Source organism: Aythya marila (genome assembly GCF_965140915.1).
Source record: "Aythya marila genome assembly, chromosome: 10".
NCBI classification, from domain to species: Eukaryota; Metazoa; Chordata; class Aves; order Anseriformes; family Anatidae; genus Aythya; species Aythya marila.
Genome location: NC_139051.1, coordinates 17,994,904 through 18,020,667, shown reverse-complemented (window position 1 = coordinate 18,020,667; position 25,764 = coordinate 17,994,904). Strand labels below are relative to the sequence as shown.

General features: G+C 39.0%; 1 protein-coding gene across 1 annotated transcript in view; it reads left to right on the top strand.

Moving 5' to 3' along the window:
• Positions 1-25,764, top strand: part of EFCC1 (EF-hand and coiled-coil domain containing 1) — a 53,036-nt gene that overhangs the window by 1,795 nt on the left and 25,477 nt on the right. The window contains exon 2 of the mRNA XM_082768089.1: positions 282-688. Coding sequence (XP_082624215.1) covers positions 282-688 — 407 coding nt within the window. The remainder of the gene's footprint in view (positions 1-281; positions 689-25,764) is intronic.

Below are 25,764 nucleotides of genomic sequence, written 5' to 3'. Positions count from 1 at the left end.
AATGATGTTACAGCTATACAGAAACTTGTGCAAGTAACAAATTTTCCTTTTGAACAATTCAGAAAAGTAAATTTATAGATACATATTTAAAAAACTCTTTTCAAGAGGTTTCTTTGTCTCTGTATTTTGCAAAGGTAACCAGTATATTAATTGCTGTTCAACCATATGTAATTAATAACCATAACAACAACAACACAATCCAGCCATTCAATCTTGATTAAAATGTCATTTGTTTTAAAATACATTAATTTGTCCCTGCTTTATGCTCCCGTTCAATATAGGTAGGACTGCGGAAAAGCCACGCTAACCATAAGGAAGAAGGGACCTGTTTTATAGGGAGTAAGAGACAGTTAACACAGGACAACTCCCAGACCAAGTGCCTTCAGAGTGTCCTGAAAGAAGTGGAACTCATCCGGAGCTCCAGGGATGGGCAAATTGAAGAAGCCATTAGGTTCAACCAAGAACTGGAACGAGAGCTGAAGAGCTCTCAGGAAGCATTAGTCAATCTGGAAGACTGCAACCGTAACCTGAAGAGGGAACAAGCAGAAATGAGGAAGAAGGTTGAAGAGGCCAGACACGCAGTCCTTAACAGTCTGGGCAAAGTGAAGGAGCTAGAAGTGAAGGCTAACGAAGTGCCACACTTGCAAACATACATTCAGCAGCTAGAATCAGAACTGCAGCACTACAGGTAAGTTTGAGTCTGCCAAGTAACGGCTACCAAATCACGGTATGTCACCACATTTTAGCTTGAAGATCACTGGTTATAGCTTAATGAGTGTTCCCAAATACATCTTCTAAAGTACAGGTAGAGGAAAATTAGGAGCTACTTATCAGTCGTGTTGATAGCGATCCCAATTGGAACCTGCATGTTCAGTAGACGGTAGGCTAAAATAAGGGAGAACAGACAGCTGAAGTCACTCCTCAAACATGGGTAATAGGACTCAACGTAGTAATACTTCAAGAAAATCTCAACAGAAATTGCTAATGGTCCTTCAGAAACTGTTTCCAAAACACTTACTTTTGACTTTAACTAACCATGATAAATTCAGTCTTTTCCCATTGGTTAAGTCACACATACAGAAACAGCTGCTACCAGGCAGCTGATGCTCTGTTTCTTATTGAAGTTGTTCAATTTGTCATATGAATTGGAGAAAAATGCACAAGGCCAGCTTCTGCTCAGCTGGCTTAAACTCTGCTGTGACGTTATCACTTGTTTACTCATTAGAATATGGAATGCTCCAGAAGAAAAGTTAAAACACTTCCATTAAACCATGCAATAATGTAGTGGAAGTCTCTGGCATAAACTGTATCATCCAACTAGAAACCACTTTTGTGCAAGCATAAATAAACGTTTCCAAGATTAAGAAAGTTGGCCACAAATTTAATGATACACTGGTTTTGTTGCTTTTTATCTCAAACTTGAAGCCATTGATGGAGTGCTAGGTAGGCAATTCTGCCCCAGTTTTCAAATTGACCTGTGGAATGAAATGTTGTTTAGATTTTTACTGACCCAAAGTAAAGCTAATATTTATATTTTTTTTCAACTGTACTAAAAGTAGTGTTTTAATACATTGTCTATTCTGATCTCCTTGTCTCTTCCTAAACTGATACTTCCTCTGTTTGCTTATAAGAAGAATTCGTAGTGAGTTATTTGTAGCATCATGGCTATTGTACTGTTTTATGAAGTGAGGAAATTCTAAAAATAATCATTTTATCCGGTGTCTTTCTATAAGCATTGTGTATGTTAATATCTGTGTGGTTGCAGAAGATAAAAGCATTTCTTTAAAAGTCTATAGGATTTTAAAAACACCATCGAGGCACGTAATGTCCCGGATGACTGTCATTTACAGGGATATCTGGATGAATGACACTACTACCCATGCTTCTGAGATTGCACTATTTATCTAGTTTATCAAGTTCTCCTTGGCATGAGCAGAAAAGGCTTAAGATGAGCTCTTGTCCTGCAGAATTGCTTTTCCAAAGTATGATGAAACATTAAAAATCACTTTTGAACTGGTAAAAATAAACTAATTGAAGACAACAAGAAATGCCAGCTGGGCCTTGCAGAGCAGGAACTTTTACAGGTCACACCAAAACAAATAGAGGGAGTTAAAAACTGGAAATTTTAGGGGTTTGTCTTTTTTTTTTTTTTTTTTCTTCCACATGCAAGACCCTTTAATGGTTCTTGATTCCATATCAGTAGCCATAAAGCATTCCCATCTCCCTGTCTATGTAATATGGCTCCTGACTTAAACAGCTTAAGGACAGACACCTAATGATGATTGTGACTTGCATGCCTGGGATCATATTCCCCAGTGCGTGGAATTCTCTAATTCCACCTGTTCCACAGAGCAGTGCAGGGATGCCCATGCAAGCAGAGAACCAGGTAAATGAAGTAGTGCAGAGCTCTGAGTTACTGCGATGGAAGAGCTTACCACTAGCTTGGCTGTCTCCACCCTCTGTAGCCATTGGCATCAAAGCTTGTCCCACTCACTGTACTTGCTCACAGGTGCGCTACAAAAGGCAGAATACTTCTGCTCATACAGAATCACATTCTCCTGTTGTGCAGCAGTCCAAAACCCACAAGCATAAGTTCAGGTGAGGTGCAAGGAAGCACATGTTGAGGGTAAGACAATGAGTTGGCCAAAACATAGAGATGGAGAAACAGCTGCTACATCCTGCAGGTTTCTCAGACTGTCAATGGACAAATGGATTTGTTGTAATTTTATTCAAGTTACTACTCCAATGAGCGGTTTCTCCATTTCTATGTGCCACAAAAAGTTTGTAAGCATAAGAGCAGGATATCTAGGTTCGGCAAGAATTAATGCTGCAAGGCAGCAGCACAGAGAAATGCATGGGGATTTGAGTACTGCAAAAAGCACGTAAGGTTGCAGATTTGTCTCCTGAGAATTCATCTTAATTGGCTTGGTGTGGCCACTATTTTACTCCAGGCAAAGCCTAATTTCTTTCAGAGAGGATCATGTGCAGGAGTGAGACTTCTCTATGACTTTTATGTGCTACTCCTCTTTATACTTTCATATTTCTAAAGTGAAGAATAAAGTAATTCCTCCTTCAGGTTCAGATTTTCAAAGATCTATAAACATCTAAATCCCACTTCTAGAGTGGGATCTTACACTAATTCACTATCAGTGAAGCCTGGAGCCCCATCAACCCTAAATTATAATGCCTAATTCAGGAAACAACTTCAATCCTGAAACACTTTCTTGAATAGATGCAAACTTTAAAATACCACCAAGTGTTTAAATGTTTTTCTGAATGTTTTTCTGAACTGCCCTTTCTGCCTACAGATCCATATTGCTGTAAATTTAATGCAAAAACTTACTATGAATCTGTTTGGTAAAAATTTGCTAACCTGTGTGACAAACTTTTTATTTGTACAGTTGCCTGTATCACTGTTTAAAATGATCCTATCGTGTTACAAGGTTCCTAAGCCAACCTAGTAGACCAAAGACTTTTCTTGCCTTAAGTTGCACAATGTATTCTTACAACACTCCATGCACGCCTCAGGTTTTAGTCCACTGTTTCCTCCACCACTAGAAATTTTTACTAGCTTTTATTTTTAAATGCCTATCAATTTAATGAGTCGGTTGAAACAATTTAAAGGTAAATTTTGAGAAAATTCCTTACTGAAAAGCATTAATTAAATTCATTTCAGAGGAAAAAAAAAAAAGTCATAAGAAATTGTATTCTTTATCATTTGGTATTATGTCAAAAATGTGTAATTCAGAAGGCCAGTACACAGGAAAGTTTACAAAGTTAGGTGGGCCTCATTTCTTAAGCAGTGCTGTTCAGAGTTACTCTCATTTTGTACTGGCACACTTGATTCCATCTTCCTAGGTATAGGACATTTCATTAGTTATTACTGACGCTCAGCTCTTTTGGTTTTGCACTGCTTTCCCGGTTTCTCACGATGACGCTGAGACTAACCTCCAAACACTCATTCCCTCTCAGCCTGATGTCAGCTGCACACCTGCAAGTTAAATGCATAAATGAAGGTACTGACTAGGGCCCAGGACAGACTAGTTACCTCCACCTGATATATCCTCTTAATCAGAGAGCAAATCATTAACAGGTATTCCCTAATTTTTTTCCCAGTAAACTTTGTTCCTCCTCAAGGTGACACCATCTGTGTATTCGAATATAGTTTTATGATTTATAGATATTATTTATAGGAGTGTCACATATAAAAATGTTACTACAATAAAACTGTCACATCTACTACTCCTAGTTATCCATTCAGCCGTTTTCCCTGTCAGAGAAGGAAATGAGATTGGTTTGACATGAATTGTTCTTGCCAAATATAAGTCGTCTCTGTTTTCTACGCTACATTGTAGGTGGCTTAAAAATTGATCACTTAATAAAGTTTACAGATTTTTTTTTCCAGTTAATAGCGTTAGGGGGAATAATGGAATTTAACAACCTTTTTCTTTAATCCCAATGTAGCACATAAAAGGAGAGGTCATTTAGAATTGAAACAGACTTCATAATGGAGATGTTCACAGAGGTTTTATGTTGCTCTGCTAGACAGCAGGACAGTAATTAAATAGGTCAGAGAAAGGGGTCATAAAATACCAAAAATGCTTCCCGTACATATGGTCTGTCTCCCAAATTACTTAATTATCCATCAGCATTTATATGTATTAATGAGCAGGAACCCTTTTTACTTGGAATGCAAAGTTGCTTGTTTTATTCCCTCATTCTCTTAGCATTATGAAAATGAAGGCCTCCAGCATTATCTCCCCCATCTATTTCTCTGACAGTCAGCAATGGTAGTTTTTCTGAATAGTTATGCTATATGTTATCCTACAACAGCAGTAGTTCAAATTTTCTTCTCTTCTAGGAGACAGTGTCCTGCTCTTTTCAATAACTTCTCTGATTATCATTACTCTCTAAAGCGTAGCAAGATGGAGCAAACAGATCCAAATCAATAATCCAAGAAAAGGGGAGGAATATGGAAATGTTCCTACCCAATACAGAATCGGCTCTGTTAAGTGAAGAACGAAAGGCTCTAGGAAGGAAACAGTATCCACAAAAGAAGGTATATGTAGAAGTATATACAGTAGGTTATTTCCAATCTGAATGATAATGCACGTCTTATATTTAGGCATTCTAGAACTGTTCTTTTATTTAAAAATTAGACATTAAATAAAGAAAAACTGGACAACTTTTTGCTTGAGTAGTGTCATCAATGTCAACTACTTGCTGATTGTAAAGTGAATTGCACTTTGGAAATTTATCAGATGGCACAAAAATTGAATGGAGCCTGTGTGTGTATATATGCTGGACTACACAAAAGACTGCATAGATCCACAAACAATAAGTACATCCTTGGACAAGAGCAGTGACGGCCAGGGAACAATGACTGATGACAGTCAATAAGAACAGTGACAGGAAACTGAACTCAAGAATTTCAGAGACATTAAATAAACTTTTTTTTTTTTTTTTTATAGCCCTCATCTGTAAGAACACTTTAACAGATAGCTTTAGATGAACTTGTCATCTCATTTTATTTTCTGATTTTGCTTATATCTAATATTCTACTCAAGACTGTGAGAAGTTATAGATTACATAGAAGTTTGCCAACAAATACAGAATTTCAGAAGTTTTTCAAGAAGTTAAAAGTATCAGGCTATTATGTGCTCATCATCTGAACCTTAGGCCACTTGCATATCCCTAGTCATAGAAAAATCATAAGCCGAACAACCAAATCAGATTACTACTCTTTTGAAATACTTTAAAGGAAAATCTTATAATAGAAGGTATTGCTTTATATGGTAGAAAGAACTGTACAGAGCAATTTAAATATTTTAACTTTACACTGAAGAAAATGTGGTTTTTGTTTTTGTTTGTGGTTGCGTTTTTTTTTTTTTTTGTTTGTTTGTTTTTACAATAATATTTGCTTCCCCTTGTAATAGTAAAACCTTTACTTCAAATCCATTCAAATTAATGCAAGTGCACTTATCCACACAGAACTTTGTCTGCTAATTCTGACAGTTGAAATGTAGCCAGTTTTCTGGCCTTTTTCAGTGCTGGGATCATAGTTACAGTACACTTGTCCTTGGAAAACTTTCCCTGGTTTCTCACTAGATCCTCCCTTTCATCTGGCTCGCCTTATTTGCTGTGTTTGGAGTAATTCATTGTGAGCACAATAGCAGTGGCACATCTGTGGCCACCGTGCATTCACTCGGGTGGACATGCTTTCGCCATGTCCGAGGCTTCTCTGTAGCTCTGAGGAGGAACCATTTGTTGAACTCGCTGGAGCTGTCACTTGGCAACCCCCATTGTACGTCCCTTCCTAGAGACTGAGATGGTAAAGTGTGCCACAAGCCTTGCTGTAGCCAACAGTAACAACAAGGTAGTCCCTGCCAAAGGAATTTGGTCAGAAAACCAATGCCTTCTACTGCCCAAACATCCTAGGTGATGTTACGTATTAGCCATCTTGGGTTATGCTAGCAAAAATCAATGATTAATTTCATACACTAAGACAACTCCTTAAATAAAAATAACTACTTTCCCATACGTACACCTTTCAAATCATTTTGTGAAAATGCACTCCCTCCCAGAGGCAGCGTGCACCTCTCTGAACGCACTTTTACTGCGCTCCCTCTTACTGCAGCAACCAAAAATAAGGAGAAACGCACCTAGATCATGAATGGCTCGGCTGCACCCCTCTGGATTGCTGGGGTCAGCTCCTGTCCTGCACCTTTCTATGCCAAACAGTGGCAGTGTGTCACTTTCTGCCACGAAGGCTTCTGCCTGGTGGCTGTCTGGCCAGTGACAGGACGTCACTGCCCTGTGCTGCTGTCGTGCTTACAGCCCTTAAAGTTGACCTCGGTACAGTCTGGCTCACAGACACTGACACTTCAGATCCCGCTGTGTACAGATAAAGGCACAAAAAACTCGATGCATCAGGGTTATTCTGGGACTGGAGTTCTCAGCTTGACAAGACTGGAATTTATGCATCTTTCTTGACCTAAAAGCAAGCTTGCATCAGTGTATGAGAGCCATGTAATAAGAACAATTATATATTACCAATAAAAATACACATTGCAGCCTCCTGTCACAAAGTGCTGCAGCTCATGAACCTCACTGGGGAGCGAGGAGGACTGTGGCACCTGCACAGTCGCTCACCTTGACTCTCACGTGCATCCTAAGCAAATCTGACAAGTTTTTAAGCTGCTTTTATGCAAAAAGCATCTGCAGGAAAGGAAACTGGCCCAAGCATTTCAGTTGTTCCCCATCTCCCTAAGTTCTGTGTGAGTGGGTTGCCCTGTGCTGTGCCCTGCTCATACGCTAATGTGGCCAGACCTGCTGAACTCAGCAGGGGCGTTCCTTTGCTTATAGGACTAATGAGATCATAAGGAGGCAACACAGTTTTTATGGATTGAAATTCTACCAAACCTTCCTAAATGATGCTTTAAGGAGCCAGCAGTGTTTAAAAAATCAGATTTTTCTTCAGGTTCTTAATCCTCAGTTTTGTAAGATATCATAACGCTATATATTAAAGTAATATATAAATAAATATAAATATAAATAAATAAAGCTATATATTAAAGTGTTAAACCTGGGTCTGCTAAGTTCATCTCCCTGGACATCAAAATATTGAAACAAAAATACCAGGGTCTAGATCCTGAGAGGATCAGAGCATTGGCAAGTACTTCAGGCAGGCCCTTAAACACGTGTGTAGTATAAAGTATTCAACGGCTCCACTAAGCCTTTTCAGAGCCTAAACTGAAACAAACAAGCCAACCGTATCTCAAGTGGTTTTCGTGCATGTCAGTTCTGCCATCAACTCACATAAATTACTCTGAAAACCAAACCAGGCTGTTATCTATACTCAGAAACAAGCAGGGAGTTCTGCATTCCTTTACGCCTTTTACTCCACTGGAGGTAAAAAAAAAAATAATTCCTTCCCTTTTAATTTTCCTCACAAAACCTGAAAATTACTTCATGAAAATGAGGAGAGGAGGAATTCTACTAAACTAGTAAGAACCAATTGTTTACTCTTAGTTCCTCATCTCTCTGTCAGGATACACAGTAGGGTAGTTTGTAAATAGATGCTGATCACCCAAGTTTTCAAACAAATTAAATGAATTTGTTCAGCTAAAATAGTCTGTTCCTGAAATACAGAGGGATCTGCAGGGGAGGAGGCATTATCTCTTGAATAGATCCCCAAAATGACAATGATGTGACAAGATATGAAGTAATCCCAGAACAGTTCAAGGGAGATTTGTACATTGTAGCTAAAAGTCATTTTTAATTTATGTGCCAGGAAAAATCATGGAATCATGAAACTAGAAATGCCAGAGGGAAAAGCCCACTTGAACCTCGCCTTTGATTCGTAAGGAGGACGTTCTGCTTCAGCAGCTTCTGTCAATGGCTGCTGGGGTTAGCCACCAGGGAATGAAATTACCCTAGCCTCTCCATAGGCTCACATGCAACCATTCTGCTTCAATCATTAACTTAAGTTCTCAAAAATCACCTGTATGTAATGTAAATATTAAGTTATCTAGACACCCAGGGAAGTATCTAGAAAGCAAAACTAGTTGACTCCGTGTCTTCATTGAGAACGTGCCATAACAAAAACCCACAGCCCAGCTAAGTTCTTAAACCCCATCCTTGGGATAGGAAAGGCAAAAGCAAAGGATCTGGAATACCACTGCGTTGCTTAGCACACTTCAGCAGTACTCGCATAGAGGTGGACACTCATTCTGTGTATAAGTCTGCCCAGACTCTAAGCACACTGGGGGGTGAGCTAACATGTCACTGATGTTAGGAAATACAATATAGGCAATTTCTATATTTTCAATGACAGAATACCATTATTTAGCACCACTGCAAATACTTACTGAGTGCCATGTTCTGTTTGCCTGTCTTCTCATCGTAGTCAGAACTTGTGTTGAATCACTGGCCATAGTTAGCCTATACCATTCTCTTCATTCTCTTGTACGTTTTTTCAACTTTATCAGCACCTTGTCTGCATATCATACAAAGCGATTAAAATCTAGACTGATATTTGCCTTTCTAGTGGCTGGCTGAGGGTCTTCTCTTTGCGATATTTGCCAGATTTACCAGGTATTCTGCATCTTAGCTGCTCAGAACTGTGGCCACTGAACAACCTAAAGAAAAGTGCTGCCCTCAAATTAGAAGAAAAAAAAAAAAAGCTAGAAGTGAATGTTCTGTGCTGTAATTAAAACTTTGACTAAGCAGTCTCTGCATCTAGTCTTAAAGTTTTACATTCTGAAATAATTCCGAACTGAAAAAAACAGGAGAAAAAAAAAAAAAAAAAAAAAAAAAGGAAATTTCTAACTTGCATTTGAAGGGGAAGAGGGAAAGATGTGGATGAGGCTGATCAACTGGTCAAAGTATTTGATTCAGTCCATTATAGACGGAAAATATTTCCCCAGTTCCAGATGTGTAATTAGCTGCGTGCTCAACTCAGGCAACCTGGAAGGCGTGAGATAGATTAAGAATATAGCTTCCAATTTTATTCACAAAGATAATTCTGTATCTATGGGAAAAGGCACTTGAATACTTTTATATAGCCTTCCGTATTGCTCCTCTGAAAAGCTGAAAAATTTGATAAAAATGAATAGATACGTGCGTCCTTATAGGATCACAAAGTTTTGGATCAACTTCAAAGACATGAAAACTTAAAGCAAGGAGCAAAATTTGTTCATTATTGCAGGTATCCGCATGGCAGGATACTGACTGTATTCTGTCCACAAATGCCATTTCATTCAGTACCCTCACAGGAACATTATAAAAAAAATAGGTCAGAAAATAAATGTCAAATGTAAGCTTTGAGCATGACACATCTTTAGAAATATACTTCTGTAAAACAAGTAACTTCAGCCTTCATGGCATAGTCCTTAAATCTCCTTGAAAAAGAAAAACCACAGCGTAAGGGCTGTGACTGGCTGTTGCAGTCCCTCCTTGTTTGTGGAAAAAAAGCCCTCCAAAGGGTGCCTGAGTTTCTAGTGCTAATTGCCGTCACATTACACACCATCCATTTCAAGAGAAGAGGTGCCAAGTGTTGGGAATCAGCTTACATCAGAAAGACCCCAAAGCTGTCAATAAATCCACAGAACAAAATCGGGCTCTGTGCTCTGCTTTGTGAGAAGTCTCTTCCCCACATAGTGTTTCAGTGCAGGTCCACGATGTCACATTAATCATAACCCTAAAAAGCTGGTATGCGCAGCACATCTGCTCCGCTTTTATTCTCCGTACTTGACCCCAGCACATGTCCTTGGCATTAGTTCACGTAACATCAAAGTATCTGGTACTGCGTATGGTGAGCTCAGCCAAGTCAAAAGCACAACTTGGTCAGGTTTAAGCTGGGCTGGGAATGCAGCATCTCCACGCTGCTGAAGCTCTAGGCCTAGAGCAGCACTCTGCTTCGCTGAAATTCAAACAATCAAGACAAAGCCAATGCTTATGAAAACCACAGAACAGTAGGTTCTGTTATCCCTGTGTGTCAGCAAATATCCAAGGTGGGGTTTCCAGCAGGACACATGCAGCTGGGGGTACGTCCATACTTTGGGGCACAGCAGTGTGTTGACTCCCAGTGAGTCTTCTCTGGAGCAGAGGACAATGTGGCATCAGCACATCCAAACACCAGCTCTCTTGAATTAATTCAAGTGATTTTTACACCACAGAACATCGCAACACCCTTAAAACCATAAGTCTGATAGATGGTCTCTGCTGCAGAACCAAGGGGAAATGAGGGGGCTGTTTGCAGTGGTTTAATTTAGTGACAGATCTGGCGTGAGTGAGGTAAACAGATGGACTGCTCTGACAGCAAGTGCTCTGAGTTAATTCAGACCCTGGTTGTGATGAGATTGGCTCTGCAGTAAGGGAAGTCTTCTGGCTGTGAAATATTGCCACCACTAGAGGAATATTCATGGGTGAATGCACTGGCTTTGAACAAAAGGCCTTTCAGGGTAGCCAGAGTGTTGATATCTTTCAGAAAAGTTATGATTGATCTCCATACAACAGAGTTATCCTGGGGACATCAGTCTTGTACTTGCTACTTTTTGTCCCTTGTCAAAACAAGCAGTTTCTGCAGCATGGTGTCCTTCATAGAGGTTCTGCAGTATTTTCTCTTGTTCTCTCCCCTTTTGTTACCTCCTTGCTTTGCTCTGATTTTTTTCAGTTTCCAAGTGATGTTTTCAAATGCATAAAGTAGGAAACTTTAAAAAGTACATAAATTTAAAGCTTTTTAGATATACAGTATGCAGTACGTGAATTATTCAATGGGCAACTATATGATGCTTTGGTTAGAAAGGTCCCTCATTTGATGTTCTATAACAGAAATCACGGCTTCCAGCCATCCACCACAGAACCAGTGGGGCACTTCGTTAGTCAGTCACATAACATTAACACACAACAGAGAACCCTCCTAGCCCATCAGGAGCTCACAGCTCACAGCCTGGGAGCCCCACGCATGTCTCATTCAGTAGTTCTCTGCCTACCCCCTTGATCTCACCCCTCAAGGTTAAAGAAATAAAGCTCTCAGCCTCCTCTAGTAATAAATAAGCTGAGGGACATGAGAGAGCTCCTGACTTCCCAGGTCCAGGTGCAAACACCAGTTACATTCCTGGTCCATAACACAGGCATGACTACAGAGGGTAAAATATTTCTTCCCTCTCTGTGCTTGTGCCAGAAACCTGGCAGGTCGGATGAAAACAGTCTGTGGCATGCTGGGGCTGATGCTCAGCAAGGTGCCTGAGAAAGCACAGGCACTTGGATGTGTCATGCTGATGTGCACCCGCTGCTTGCTCTAAATGTGGCTTCCAGAAGGGAGGAGGAACCATGTCTCACATTGCTTTTCAAGTTTTCTTCACTAGTTGTCAGAACAGGCAAGGAGTTCTGCTGCTCCGTCAACACTCAGGCATCTACACCAAATCTCAGCAGAGAGAATCTCTCCATCTCCCCTTTCTTCCTCAGCCCTAAAATCTGGCAGTGGCCAAGAACATCCTGTGCTACAACACCATACAAATGATAATAGAATAATAATAGAAAATCACAGCCTTGATCTCAACCTGAACGTCAGTAAAAGGGATGCAAAGCTGTCACTTCAGTGCCTAAACATGGAGTATGGTGGTTCCCTAGTGTCTCTGGCAGACCCAAAGGCCAATCTGTGGAAAAAAAAACACAGTATTTGAGAATACTTTGCTGTGCTCATGGCTAGAAGTTGTTTTCCTGTTCTCAGATGTCCCGGTGGTCTTAATGAGAAGAGTAATAATAGCGTGTTTTGTTTTCTGTTCTATTGAATTCTCACTCGATTTAAAACAGGTAGATCAAGGTAATGAGAATAATTACTTTTGTTTATGTTTAAGGTGTAAAACACTGAATTATTAATTTAGTATATATAACAAGCACCAATGTCTAGAAGCTGTACAAAATAACTTTTATATCCATCAATATATGCCAAAGAACAAGTAAATTTCATAACTAAATTAAAAGAAATGCTAACTCAAAAAATACTTGCTGCCCACCCATTAAGGCTTAAAGTGCAACAGTGTAGTTCTAGTCTTAACTGCATTATCCTTCTGCAGGATAACTCCATTATCCTTCTGCAGTTGCCTTCACAGATCAACAAAAACCACGAAGCGAGTTGGCTAGCTCTGGACTGGGACAGAGCTGCTCCAGTTCAAACAACACAGAATCAGAATTAGAGCTTGCCAGTGGATTTTGGTTTTTATGGTCTAGGATCTGAATTCACATCAAGTAATCATGATTTAAGATCTGAAATCCTGAAAGCTTGGAGGCATTTAGATGTGTACCCTCCATAAATCAGATAAATGGTCAATCCCTAAGGCTTGGCACTTGTTGTGAAGTAATAAAAGTCATTTATATTTAAAATAGATTGTTGCAGTTCTCCAGCCTTATCAGTTAAGGCTGTAGTTTTGAAAACAGCATAGTCTTGCATCAAACAAGCATTTTCTTCTAGTTAAGATACAGGTTGCTTATAATCTACACTGTTATTGGTCATAATAAATTAATAATAATGACCTCTTATATCAAATGAAGTTCTTTTTAGGACAGAAGATTATTAATGCTGGAAAGGGAAATGATTATTTTTTCTGCTTCCAAGCAAAGTGCATCTGTGGCAGCCTCCCTTGGGCTACCTAAATCAATGGTGCTGTTTTAGGAGCAAGCATGACGCACAATACAGAAGTCACTGGGAAGCAATTGCTGCTTTGCTGCTCCACGTACTCATGTTGTAATTTCAATTCTATTAATCTGCGTTTACCTGTCAGTACATACAGCAAACACAGAAAATAACCCTGAACACAGCAATGACTCCACAGCACACAGCAGAGCTCACAAAAGGCCCCCAGAACCCTCCAGTTTATCTAGTCAGTCCCTGAAGGCAGAGCCGAACTGACAATTTCTTTCCTTCGTGTGGCTCTGTAAAGAAAAGGCCATGGTGAGCAGGAGCGGAGGGAAGAAAGAGCAGTTTTGCTCATTACCGTGAAAAAGGAGCTGTCAAAGTGTCACCTTCTTTCATCCTTCCTCCCTCGCCAGCCTCTTTTTGACCCAGGGAATGGAAGCCTAAATCAAACAGTCAGGATGAATGATGGAACTGCACGGTCTGTACTAAACAAAAAGGGAGGCTGTTGAGGGTGGTAAAAAGGGGGCCCATCCGAAGGCAGCAGACAACACTCAGCTGTTTGTTTCCTCCATTTCATTATGACAGAGGCTGGTGCTGAAACAGCCGTGGTGGGAAGCTAGGCCCCCTTCGTTCTGTATCCATAAACAGTGTCTGTAAGGTTCCCGCATGCATAAAATGAACTGTAAGGCATGGATATTTATTTTGTGGTCAAAGGGAACAGGATTAGTAGGAGGATCGGTGTAACAAAGACCTATTCTATCAGTCAGGCTTCAGAAAGGGTCAGAGTGCTGGTTTGCAATAAAATTTTAATACCGGCAATACAAATGGCTAATTTTACTGAGGTTCTGCATTGCAGGGAGAATAGTGTCACAGCTCACAGCAGGCAAGATGAATGTGAACTGGGAGAGCGGCTGAAACACAGAAAGAATGCTAGGTACTGTATTGCTTTTAAAATCGAGTCTTTGAATTATCCATCGGTTCAACATGCAGATGGCCTAATTCACTGTCACAGCTTTATTATGTTGGTGAAGTTAAACCAATGCTTCAGAATGTTTGTTTAGTGTTTTAACCAACCTCAAAATAAGCACGCCTTTCCAAAGACAAGAATCTTCACAGGACTCAGAGCACATGCTTCTTTGTTGTGCTACATAAATTACAGACATTTTCCATCACTTCATAAACAAAACTGTAAAAACAGGATCTGGCCCAGAATATAGTTACATGGTTTAGCCTGCATATCCTTAAAGAACGTTCTTCCCCACCTCTCAATCAAACAAATGCATACTGCATACATCACTAATATATGTAGTGAGTGATATGCATTATACATTTTTTATTTTAAAAATAGTAAAATGCATTAAAAGAAAGGGTGTCCTGTTATATGTTAACAAACATGATATCTCAAGATATTTGTCTCTTATTAAAAATGCTGCAGAAGATACCATAGTTCAGAGGCAAGTCTGAATTCATCTCTGGAATTGAAAGCAGTGAGGTTCCACCTCAGTAACTTGATTCATCTCTTCAATGAAAAGCACACTTCAGTCACAAAGCTTGGATTCAGATCAGAATATCCGCTGAGGGGGAGCTGGAAACAGAAGTTCTGTTTCTTCCCAATTCTAATCATGACTGGTAGTCTGCCTTGGTTTAGTTCTTGAAAACATTTTTTGCTTAGTCTGTATTTTAGTTGGAAAGACATGCTGCTTTATATCACATGGTAAGGAAAGCTACAATAATGTGGTTATCATTTGATTTTTATAGAAAAGAGCAATGAAACAAATAAAAATGACTGAATTATTCATGATGATAAAAAGAAGGACCAGCTGAAGACAAGCTGAATGATCTTAGGATATTGAGCGACTGGATGATAAAATGGCAGGTGACACTTGCCATGTTTATAAAAACTGAGGCACTTTAGGAAAAAAACAGTTCCAGCTTCACAGATACAGTGACGGACTCTGAGTTCATTATAACCATTCAGGAATATCTTTCACTCTAGGAGCGTATCAGTTCAGTTGCTGAGTTGCATTGAGGACAGCAAATACAATATTAAAATTTATTAGGAAAGGAATGGGGAACAAAAATATTACGCAAGCTCATAAAAACACCAGCAGACAGAATTATGACCCTTGCATCTAAAAAAGATGCACAGAAAAGGCAACAAGTACAAAATAGGGCATGGAAACTATTTTGTCCAACTGCAAATTTCAGCCTGAAAAAGAAATAGCTGAGAAACGCGATGAAGGTCTGTAAAATTTTAATCAAGGAGGTGAGTAGGGGACAATTGTTCAGTCTCTCCCAGTGCCAGAACTATGGGCCGTCATATGAAAGCACGAGGTAGATTCAAAGCAAACTACAAAAAAGTGGTTCTTGCCTGGCAGGTGAAACAGGTGTGGAATTCCTTGACACTTAATTTGATGAAAGGTTGTATGGATTAAAATAGTAACTAAAATATTGATTTTTAAAACTCTTCACAAGTATTAAATAGAAAGATGACATCTCTACATGAGTCACCAAGCAAGTCCACACACATACTACAGCATAACAATGCAACAGAGTATGTGATTTTTAGGGGAAAACTATGTGGAAATATTCTCTTTGAACTTTTAATACACATAAAATGACAAAACATAGTTTGATTTTAAGGGTGTCTCTAACATCACCCTCCATCTGGAGGAATTCCAGGTTATTGCTCTACAAATCATGCATACCTCACACATCTGCAATTTAAGAGGGCGTAATCTCTAAGCTTAGCCTCGACTCACCCTTCAGACCATAGTTTTGGAAGAATCATTGAAATTCTTTCCTTTCCATCAGTTTCTCAAAAAAAAAATATATATATATAATGACCGCAGTTATAGGCAGCTATTACCCACATTATTTAATGGTTCTAAAGTTTCCTTTATGTTGAAAAAGATGAACAGCAGATTTACAGATGCTGTTCAATTATTTGTGCAACTGAATGCGAGGTGGTTCCAAGTATATTTCTGAAGTAGTGTTGCTACCAAATATCACTGATACCTGGAGATTACCAGGATTAAAATGAACTACTGCTCTGATAAGAACTTCTGAGTTACAGTAATAAATATTAGCTATAATTTTGGAAAAATCTGTCCCCTTTATTTCAGTGTGTTAGCCAGACTCTGACTTTCAGCTTTAGTTGAAATTTTCCTGTTAACAATCTGTCTTGGGATGTCTTGCACAGTCCTCATAAGTACCTGTCTGTGGGACATAATGAATAGGATATAGGATTAGATAGCTGAAGAGTCCCACCAAAATCTATTATGACAAAACCCAGCAGAAGTCCCTGCCTCCAGGTCATGCTTTCACACTCCAGACTCGGCTTGACGGATGCCTATTGTCCAGTCTCAAATCGCTTAATTCATTTCCATTCAAATCGTAGAAGTTCCCCACTGAGCTGGAAACCAGCATACACTATTCAATGGAGTTGTCAGGTTTTGTGTAGGAGACAACCATACTAATATTGCAAAGCTCCTCTTTATCCGTTCATGCACACAGCAAAATTTAATCCGAAAATCTAGGCTTAGAGTTTCTGACATGCTGGCACAGCAAATATTTTCCTGCATGTAGCCAAATAATTGGAAAGGATCGTTTGTAGGAGTGTTGGCCCACTGATCATCATCATAGTCTAAGAGCTGAGGGCAAGCAGAGCATTTTCAAAATACTGTATCTTTATCAGAAATAGAATATGTGCTTGGAAAATAGGGAAATATGCTTATTTGGCCTTTGTGCTGTTTGCAGCTGTCCTATTAGCATGTTGATATTGCTATGCTGACGTTTTCTCACTTATTCCTGGTTGCTTATTATGCACATACGTATGTGTTGGCAATGACTCTCTTCAGTAATTTAAAGGCCTTTGCAGTACCTTACACTCACCGTGCACATGCGAGTGTATCACCTGTACCTGCCCATAACTGCATGTCTGACTTGGTTTCTCGCATGCTGCCACAGACAGTCAAGGGGACAAAATGGTGATCTATAGGTCTGAAAGAGGGATTATTTCAGGACTATCTGGACTAGAAATGAGAAATAGAAGAAATACATTACAACTAATTGAAAAAGGAACAAAGAGGTTCTAAAATGCATTAATGGGGAATCCTCTCCCCCTTAAGAGCTCCTACAAGGATATAAGAACAGGCTGACTACACAAAAGGAAGAGAATCAGATAGCTGTCCCATAAAATGCAAAGCTGAATGAGATTACCTGACACAAATTATTAAATACATGGCACACCTTCAGACCACCTGATAATTCACTTCTGTCTTTAATATTCTTTAGTGAAGAACTAATTCCAAACTGAAACTAATAGCGCTGCTTAGGAAAACAATGAATTTAATTTTAAATAGTACTGCTCCAATACCATTAGGCTTCTGTTAAACATATACTGGGACCACTCAAACTGTACCATTGAACTTATGAAATCAATGAACTTATGAAATAAGTTCAGTGGTACAGCCATTGAAATAATTGCCATTGAAATAATTCACATCACCAGAATAGTAACTATTACATTGTACACAGATAAGAAAGAAACTTTGCATAATAGATCTTATTACTTTGTTCTGTACAAAGGTGGCCAAGGATATTTGCATATTTTGAAATCAGATTATAATGTTTGTTATTTCAGAGATCTGTTATTATAGAGGACACTGTATCTGTTAGACTAGAAGATATGAAAACACAGGCCATACAGCTCTATTTGGAGTGTGACAAAGTGATAATTAAATTAATACAAGAAATACCTCATCTAAGATCTGTTCCTGTCAGTGTACGCCTTGGGGAAGGCTGCGTGCCATGAATTCTGGAGAACTCCCAGCATGAATTTCAAAATACAGACATTTTTTAAAGTGAGTAATACTTTAGAAGAGTTCCAAGGATAATTCATCAATTTTGCAAATACTGAACTGCAGTTTTCCCCTTTGGGTAACTTAATTCTTAAAAATTAAAAATATGTCACAGAGATGCAAATCTATTATCCACAATTTAGGGTTCTTGTATGCTTAGAGAACTTTATCCCATTGTTATAGGTGCTGTGCTGACAAATACATATAAATACATAACATCATACACTGCTTTCCTAAAATATTTTAATAGGTTTTATATCTAATGTTAAAATTGAGTTCTAGAGCAATTTTCAGATGGCCACAGACCCATAGGTAAAGAAAAAGCATTCAATTAAACTAACCTAAACTTGGATTCCAGTGTTGTTGCTCAGGAAATGAAGCCATGCACTAGATGAGACTGGATTGATGGCAGTTTGAGATCTGTATTGGCATTACACTCAAAGTTTCTGTTCTGTTTTTATACAGCTTGTAGAAGAATTAAGTCAAATATATCATCTCAAAATGATGTTACTCTGATTTCAGCATTTCTTACATAGGATTAGAGAATCTCTTAAAGAATATCAGGCATCATTTGGAGAGGTGCTAATCATCCTCAGAGCCTGCTGGTACCTGCAGTCCAGTGACTGCCAAGAGAACGGGCACCTCTCAGCTGCCTGTGGCAAACGCATTAGCCACACGAGGTGAGGCAATCCAAACACGTCCACAGAAGACACAGCCACTAGAGACAGGATGATCTTTATGCTTACTATTTACAGATTAAGAAAACAAACAAACAAAATCTTTAGGAGGTTTTTAAGGCATAGAAAGCGAGTATCTTTCAAGCTGGCCTCTCATGAATGCGTTAAGATTTGTGAGCTTATGTTTTTTTCTGTAATAATGTCACGAGATGACAGATCGGTAACAGGAAGAGCACCGAACAGGGCAGCACCATAGCTACAGCTTGAAATCCAATTTTCCTAATAGAAACTGACAAAACCTACAAACTAATCCCACCCTTGGGGTGGGGGGGTGGGGGGGGATGGGGGGAGAAGAAAAGAAACAACACTGTTCTGCAAGCAAGATACCATGTGCTCAGATGCAGTCTTTAAAATTCAATTGGAGCTTGGAAACAGTAAATGGGATTTCTTCCTTAAGTCTTCTGTGAGACCTCTGGAGCCTTCCCACCCACTGTACATAAGCGCAGTTGGGTTTTATTGTGCCTCGAGCAGTGGAAGCAGTCTGTCTGCTCAGCATGAGTTGCTGTCACCTGTCTGCCCGCTGTTGTGAAGTACCATGAAGTTTAAGAACAATAAATTCTTGTTAGGCTTACATTTTATCCAGCTTTCTGTAACTTGTTATTGTATTAGACGGTGATGTAACATCATGACTACTACTTAAGTCAGGCTCCAGGAGGCTTAAATGGAGCCACTAATATCATTTTATGATAGGAAATTTGGATTCGATGTTATGAAGCTCCCAATTGGTGGGCTTATCTCTGTTTAAGAAGGTATGGAATTCAGATTACCATTTTTATTCAGTAGCAGCTGAAAATCTCAGTGCTAGCTGGGCCCTTAAATCAATTTTACAAACAACCTCTGCTTCGGGACACTTCCATAGTTCCATTCAGTCCCTCACACAACTATTTTTTGCTTCATAAACAAGCCATAGGAAACAGGCCAAGAGGAATATCACATCATTCTGGGCTTCTCTATGAACATCACACCATTTTTTCCTACACAAGCTTGTGTCTGCTTCACATGCATTATGGTGGGCAGAGCAACAAGGACACCTTGGGTGCCCAAATACTCTGAATGCACAAGTTTAGGGAGCAGTTCTGTCACGTTACAGGGGTGTCTCTGGTATTAGAATTGTACAGTCCTCAGTCCTTCCACAACTTGTGCTACAATTTTTTGCATATAGTTCATATAAAATACAGGAAAATTATGTTTCTTTGAAGCGGCAGCCCTAGAAGAAAGGAGATAAAGCCTTACTTGATCTCTCAGGTTTTGAGCCAAAAGAGTACAACAGCAGAATTCAATTACAATTTTCTACACACCGAGACATCACTGATGCTAGCACGATTCAGTCATGTAAATCCTGTCCACACCAGTAGCACACATCCCTCAGACTGTGATTTGCTGGAACAGCCTCATTATTCCAGGAGCAACAGCATCATTGCAGGCTCTGTGCCAGTACTGACACCAAATACAGTTAGCTCCAGCAGCAAGAGACCCCAGATTTGCAGATCTGATGGAGTGGCTCCACTGAGTTGCCGTGTCAGTACTGGAAGGGGAAGATGCACTGAACAATATTCCAGTTTTCTCCATCTAATAACCAGCACAACATGCACAAAGCAGACATGTTGAACAAGCAGCTCTTGTTTTACCAGCAGCTATCAGAGCCCTACATCTAAGTGTCATTAGCAACAGGAAAGTTGTAACAAAATCAAGTGGAATATTAATGTCAAATTGCACGTGACTAGCAAACAAAAAACAACTATTTCCTAGATTCTTGCACAGTGTAGTTTGGAAAATACACTAATGGAAACACCTCCACAGATTCAAAGTGCCTGGACTTCATTAAAAGGCTGCATGCAAGAAACTCTTTGGAAACAACAGCAGGCATTGAAGTTCTGCCATAAGTGACGATGTTGCTAAAACCTTTGCTACCCAGTAACGATACACGCTGAAGTAACCTTTGATCCAGCATGGCCTTTCTAAGAAAGGAAGTAAACGATGGTCTTAAGGGATCCCGGGAACTTGTATACATGCCTTCATGGCTTTCCTACTGCTCTGAACCCAGAAAGCCCAATTCTCATTATTCTGAGGAGTGTATTTAAATAACACTTTTTAAGACAGCTGCCAGGAATCTCACCTCAAGATATTTCCTGTCATCACCAGTACAAGCACCCAAAGGCTGCTTCAGGCAGGCATGCATGACATGATTTTGAAGTCACCTGAGCTAGATCTGCATGTGATATATCCGTTCTGTCTGTTATTAATGATGTATTTCAGTTTTAACTACAGAACCGAGAATGAAGGGCTTCGCTTCTCACTTTTAAACAAATGCTTCTGCTAGAAAATGAAGTTTATGTACAAGTTTTTGGAGGGATGTTTTTCCCACCTCACTCCTCCAGCCTAGACCTTTCATCTAATCTGGAGCCAATCACTTCTCAAACAAGCATTAATGGTGGCCCTTACATCTGAAACTAAGGTCACTTCTATTCCCAGTAGGATGTGGGCCTGCAAACAAGCTGTATTTATCCTAAATATCCCAGTTCTGGCCAAGATTAATGCAAATCAGTGAACCCTTGCTAATGCAAACCAGACTTCTGCATACTCATGAGCTGCTGTCGTTATTCCTTCAAGGACATAAATGTACAGCTGGCTTAGTTTACTGCTAGCATCTTTTTCTTTAATGACCCTCCAGATATATGACATTTATGTACTCATGCCCTATTTCAAAGAATTTATAACCAAAAGTCCAGGCAGAGCATGTTAAATTCTGCCATTAGCTGTTATTGCCAGCCTAATCACCAGAGAGTATAAAAATTTGCTGGTAGAGGATTATTAGCATCTCTGTTACTGAACAACAGGGTACACTACACAGCAACAAATCACCATATAATGAAAGACTGTTGCAAGTTCCTTCAAGAAATAAGTACAATCAAGATAATTTTAATAACTATAAGTCATATATATATATATGAGGGTTTGGAGGGAGAGGAAGTGTCTACTTAAAAGATTCAGGATGAATGACACAAGCTTGGTACTTGGCACTGTATTGATTTTCCCCTATTTAGTTTTTTAAAGCATCTACAGAGAACAAAACCAAGAAAAATCTGCATTCACTGCAGAGATACACTACAGAAAAGCAGTAGTAGATCTGAACACAAATGGTATCTTTAGGTTCTGTGTGAAGTGTACAGACAAACTCCGGTCTGTTCAATAGCTTTAACTCCAACACATAAATAAAAACAGCAGGCTTTGTTGTGGCACTGAGCTGAGAGAAACATGAAAACACTGCAGCATATCAGGCCTGTTTCTGCTCTGATTTCAATGAGACTGTTTCAGATCTACAAAGCCTCTTTCACTCAAACAGAAATTTTAAGGAGTGTAATGCCATGCCTGAAATGCTTCATGAAGTTCTGGTATGTAGGTAGGACAGCTTTAATATTTAAAATAGCAGCATTGCCAGCTAAATGCCATGGATAAAAGGCTGGGGTTTGTGTCTGGTTTTTGTTTTGTTTTGGGGAGGTGTTAAATTCTTTTGGATTGTGAAAATTTTGAACTTTATGTCATATAGATCTTGAAACATGATGCTTTTAGTTACTAAAAATCTGTCAATAAAACTCAGGAACATATTCTGCTTTCATTTTTAGCCATTTGTGTGTTGTTATTATGTATTAAATTAGCACTGAATATTTTATCCCTAATGTTCTCATATACAAACACCACACTGTGAAGGCCAAACCTAACTTTTAAGGTGGAGAGCTACAGAAAATCTTCCCTATCCCTTTTCAGTGCTTGCAGCAAATGTTAGAACAACTTCTCCAAGACATTTGAACTCTATGGGAGTTTGAGGATGGATCAGGAAGGAACTTTGATGTGAAATCTATAGATGATTTTCTTTTTCAAATATTTCTGCATGTCAGAATTCATCCTAACCTGTCATAATACAGCCACGAATCCCAGGATACAAAATTATATTGTAGGATGTGAAAAAGCTGAGGGGAAAAAATTAGGTCTCGTATTGGATGCAAGAGAGATGGATCAGCATTAGGAGTGTGGGATCCCTTCCAAGGCTAAGGCATATGAGAAATTTCCGAAAGAGTTGCCCAAGGCAATAAAGTAGAAAATATGGTATAAAAACCTGGCCCCAGAAGTTTAAATATTAGTCATCTACTAAGAACTAAAGTGAAAGGCTAACCATATTTTTTTTTGTAAATACCGAGGATTTTTATTTTACTATAACCCTGTAATGTTAAATTTAATCATTGTTTTTACAGTAAGATAATACAAGTGGTATCACCTACGGTTTCAAACAACTGCATTTATTTTAAGTCTTCCTTCTAGTGCTGTGTTACAGTTGTCTGCTTCTAAAAACTCTTTCCTGTTTTTCATACAGATTTCCCTCTTTTCCTGTGTAAATCTATTGAGGAAACTCTATGAAAACAAAAGGAAGTATCTGCTTCCAAATACCTGTAAGACTGTCCAAATTAATCGTCTTTGCCCACTACGGGGCTCCTGTTGCAAGTAGGGGCTGCCTGTGCTGCGAGTAGCACCGCGTCCCACGGAGGTAACTGGCAGTCCAGTCTACGTGAACAGCCCCCGTCTAGCTGATGCAGCAGGGCACTGCAGGCAGGAGAATCCAATAAAAGGGAAAACCTTGCACTTAACTACTGTTGTCTTTAAAAAAAAACAAAAAAAAAAAACAAAAAAAAAAAACAAGAAGCCAAAGCCTTTTGTTAAAATAATCTGGAGTAACATTGACTGGGAAAACATGAATCATGGTTACCCAACCTTCCTACGAAAAATTTTCCTAGCAACACATTCCATCTGGCCCCTCTCCTTCACCTCATTTATTAGCTCTCCTGCTTGAGAACTGCAGTGCTGCACTAAGGTCTGTGACGTCCACTTCCAACCATACATTTTTCAATAGTAAGACAGTAGCACTGAGTCCTGCATGATTAGAGATCCTACCTAAATAATGCACCTTTTAAATACCGTAATGTTAGCAAGTTCTGTAATACCTTAAGTATGCAGCAGCTGAAATTGAATCACTGTCAGAATCATTTTTGCATCACTTCAATTATCTTTAATGTAGCTCTGATTTGCTTTAGACAAATCTTTCAGACTGCAGAGCTAGAAAATCCAAAACAAAAGTAGAAAATATATTTCAACCTAATTTAGTGTGTTTCTGGTTTCTGATAGTCTTCTAGGCTCCACAGAACCTGATGATATTTGTGACTTAAGCACTGCAGTTCTGGTGGATGTATGCGTATTGCAAAGAGAAGCAGAGCAGCAGGCACTGCGAAAGGATGGAAGGTGGATTTGTTTCAACTTTTCATACCCTTTTTAAATAATCTATATACAACTTCCAGCTCAGCTCTTATTTCGATCAAGTTTTCTATTTGTTCATTTATAATGTAGCTGAAAAAACAGGGAGGAAAAAATCAGTTATTTTAAGTTACTAATAAAATCTACCTGATCCTTTCTCCCCAAAAAGGAAGTCCTTTTATCATTTACATTATAAATAATTCTACTCAAGGGCTCCTGTCAGGATTTCATTGGGCTGTTGTCCTAATAAAAAGGGAACACGTCTCACCTGGGTAGCTCTGAAGGGTCTACATGCAATTTTAGAATATTATCACAATCATATGATATCAGTGCTGGATAAGGTACAAGAACACTAGGTTTTGCTCTTGCTAATAAAAACATTATTAATCTAGTCTTTATCCCAGTAGGGTGTACTGATTTCAAACAGATTGGGTCATGATTTCCTTACACTGACACAATCTAAACACAAGTAACATCGTTTACATCATGTGGCACCAGTCCTGTGGTCTGAAAACAGTCACTTTTTATAAACCCACACACATGAGGAGAGTATCAGAAAACCAGCCTTAACAGTGTAATGACATTTCAAGAAGTGAGAAACCTTGAAGATCCAGCCAATAACCTATACATTTCAAGCAACACTGTCTGCTTCTAGGGACTCAACCAATGCTAATATGACCATGATCACATTTTCAGTCCCCATCTTTGCTGTCTTGTCACACACCCAAGTTACACCTCTTAAGCATCTTTTAATGTATGCTTATTCGATAGCCTATTTGTTTAACCATTTTAGCTCACAGTACCATGAAATTCCACATTTTGCCTACTGAAGTCATCCATAAAGCCTAGAATTTTGACATACACTCATATTAACCTATCTTACATATATGACATCTATTTTTTTCCTGAAAGAGACAAAAAAGTTCACCATACTTTTTTTCCTCCATTAAATATTTGTAGTAATTTATGTTGAATTTCTGATAAACTGATAGAAGAGAGCTTTTCCTGGAGGAGTACTAAGCATTGCCTATGCCCCATATGAATCCCAATACTACGTTATTGAACAGCTGAACAGTATGGAAATTAATGCCTTATAACCATATCACAGAAACTGCAGAACAGCTTGTAAAGCAAAAGCTTGAGGAATACTTGTCTAACTAATAACCTCAACCTGGTCAGGTCAATTGTTTGAAAATGGCAATAATGAAATTTTAGCAAAACGTTTACAGAAACATAACTAATTATGTAAGGATTGCAAATGATACCGTGAAATTAAACTGTAACTTTAGTTTGTTTTGTGTCAATGAGACTACATATTTGGTTGAAATTACACAACCGCTCAAGTGCTTTGCAGTTGTGGGAATAGGTATCATGTAAATATAAATTTAGATGACCTTTAAGTAAACTTGACAATAAATACAATACAAGCGTACTTGGCCTGAGGTTCCTCAGATGAAGAAATGCATCTATCAGTTGAGGTTATGCTGGGATAAGCAGAGATCCACCCATGGATAATGCAGCCAAGGCAGAGTGCTAAACATGCAAAGTCAGAAATCAGTTCTTACACAGAGGGAGCAGCTGTGTACGGTTATGTTGCATTTCTGTCATTGGTATTTCTGTTTCCTAATCACATTTCTTATACAGCTATATAACCAATAAAAGACTACATAGAAGCTGATATATTTGTTGTCAGAACGTGTCTAATAGTGCAGGAATAACAGGC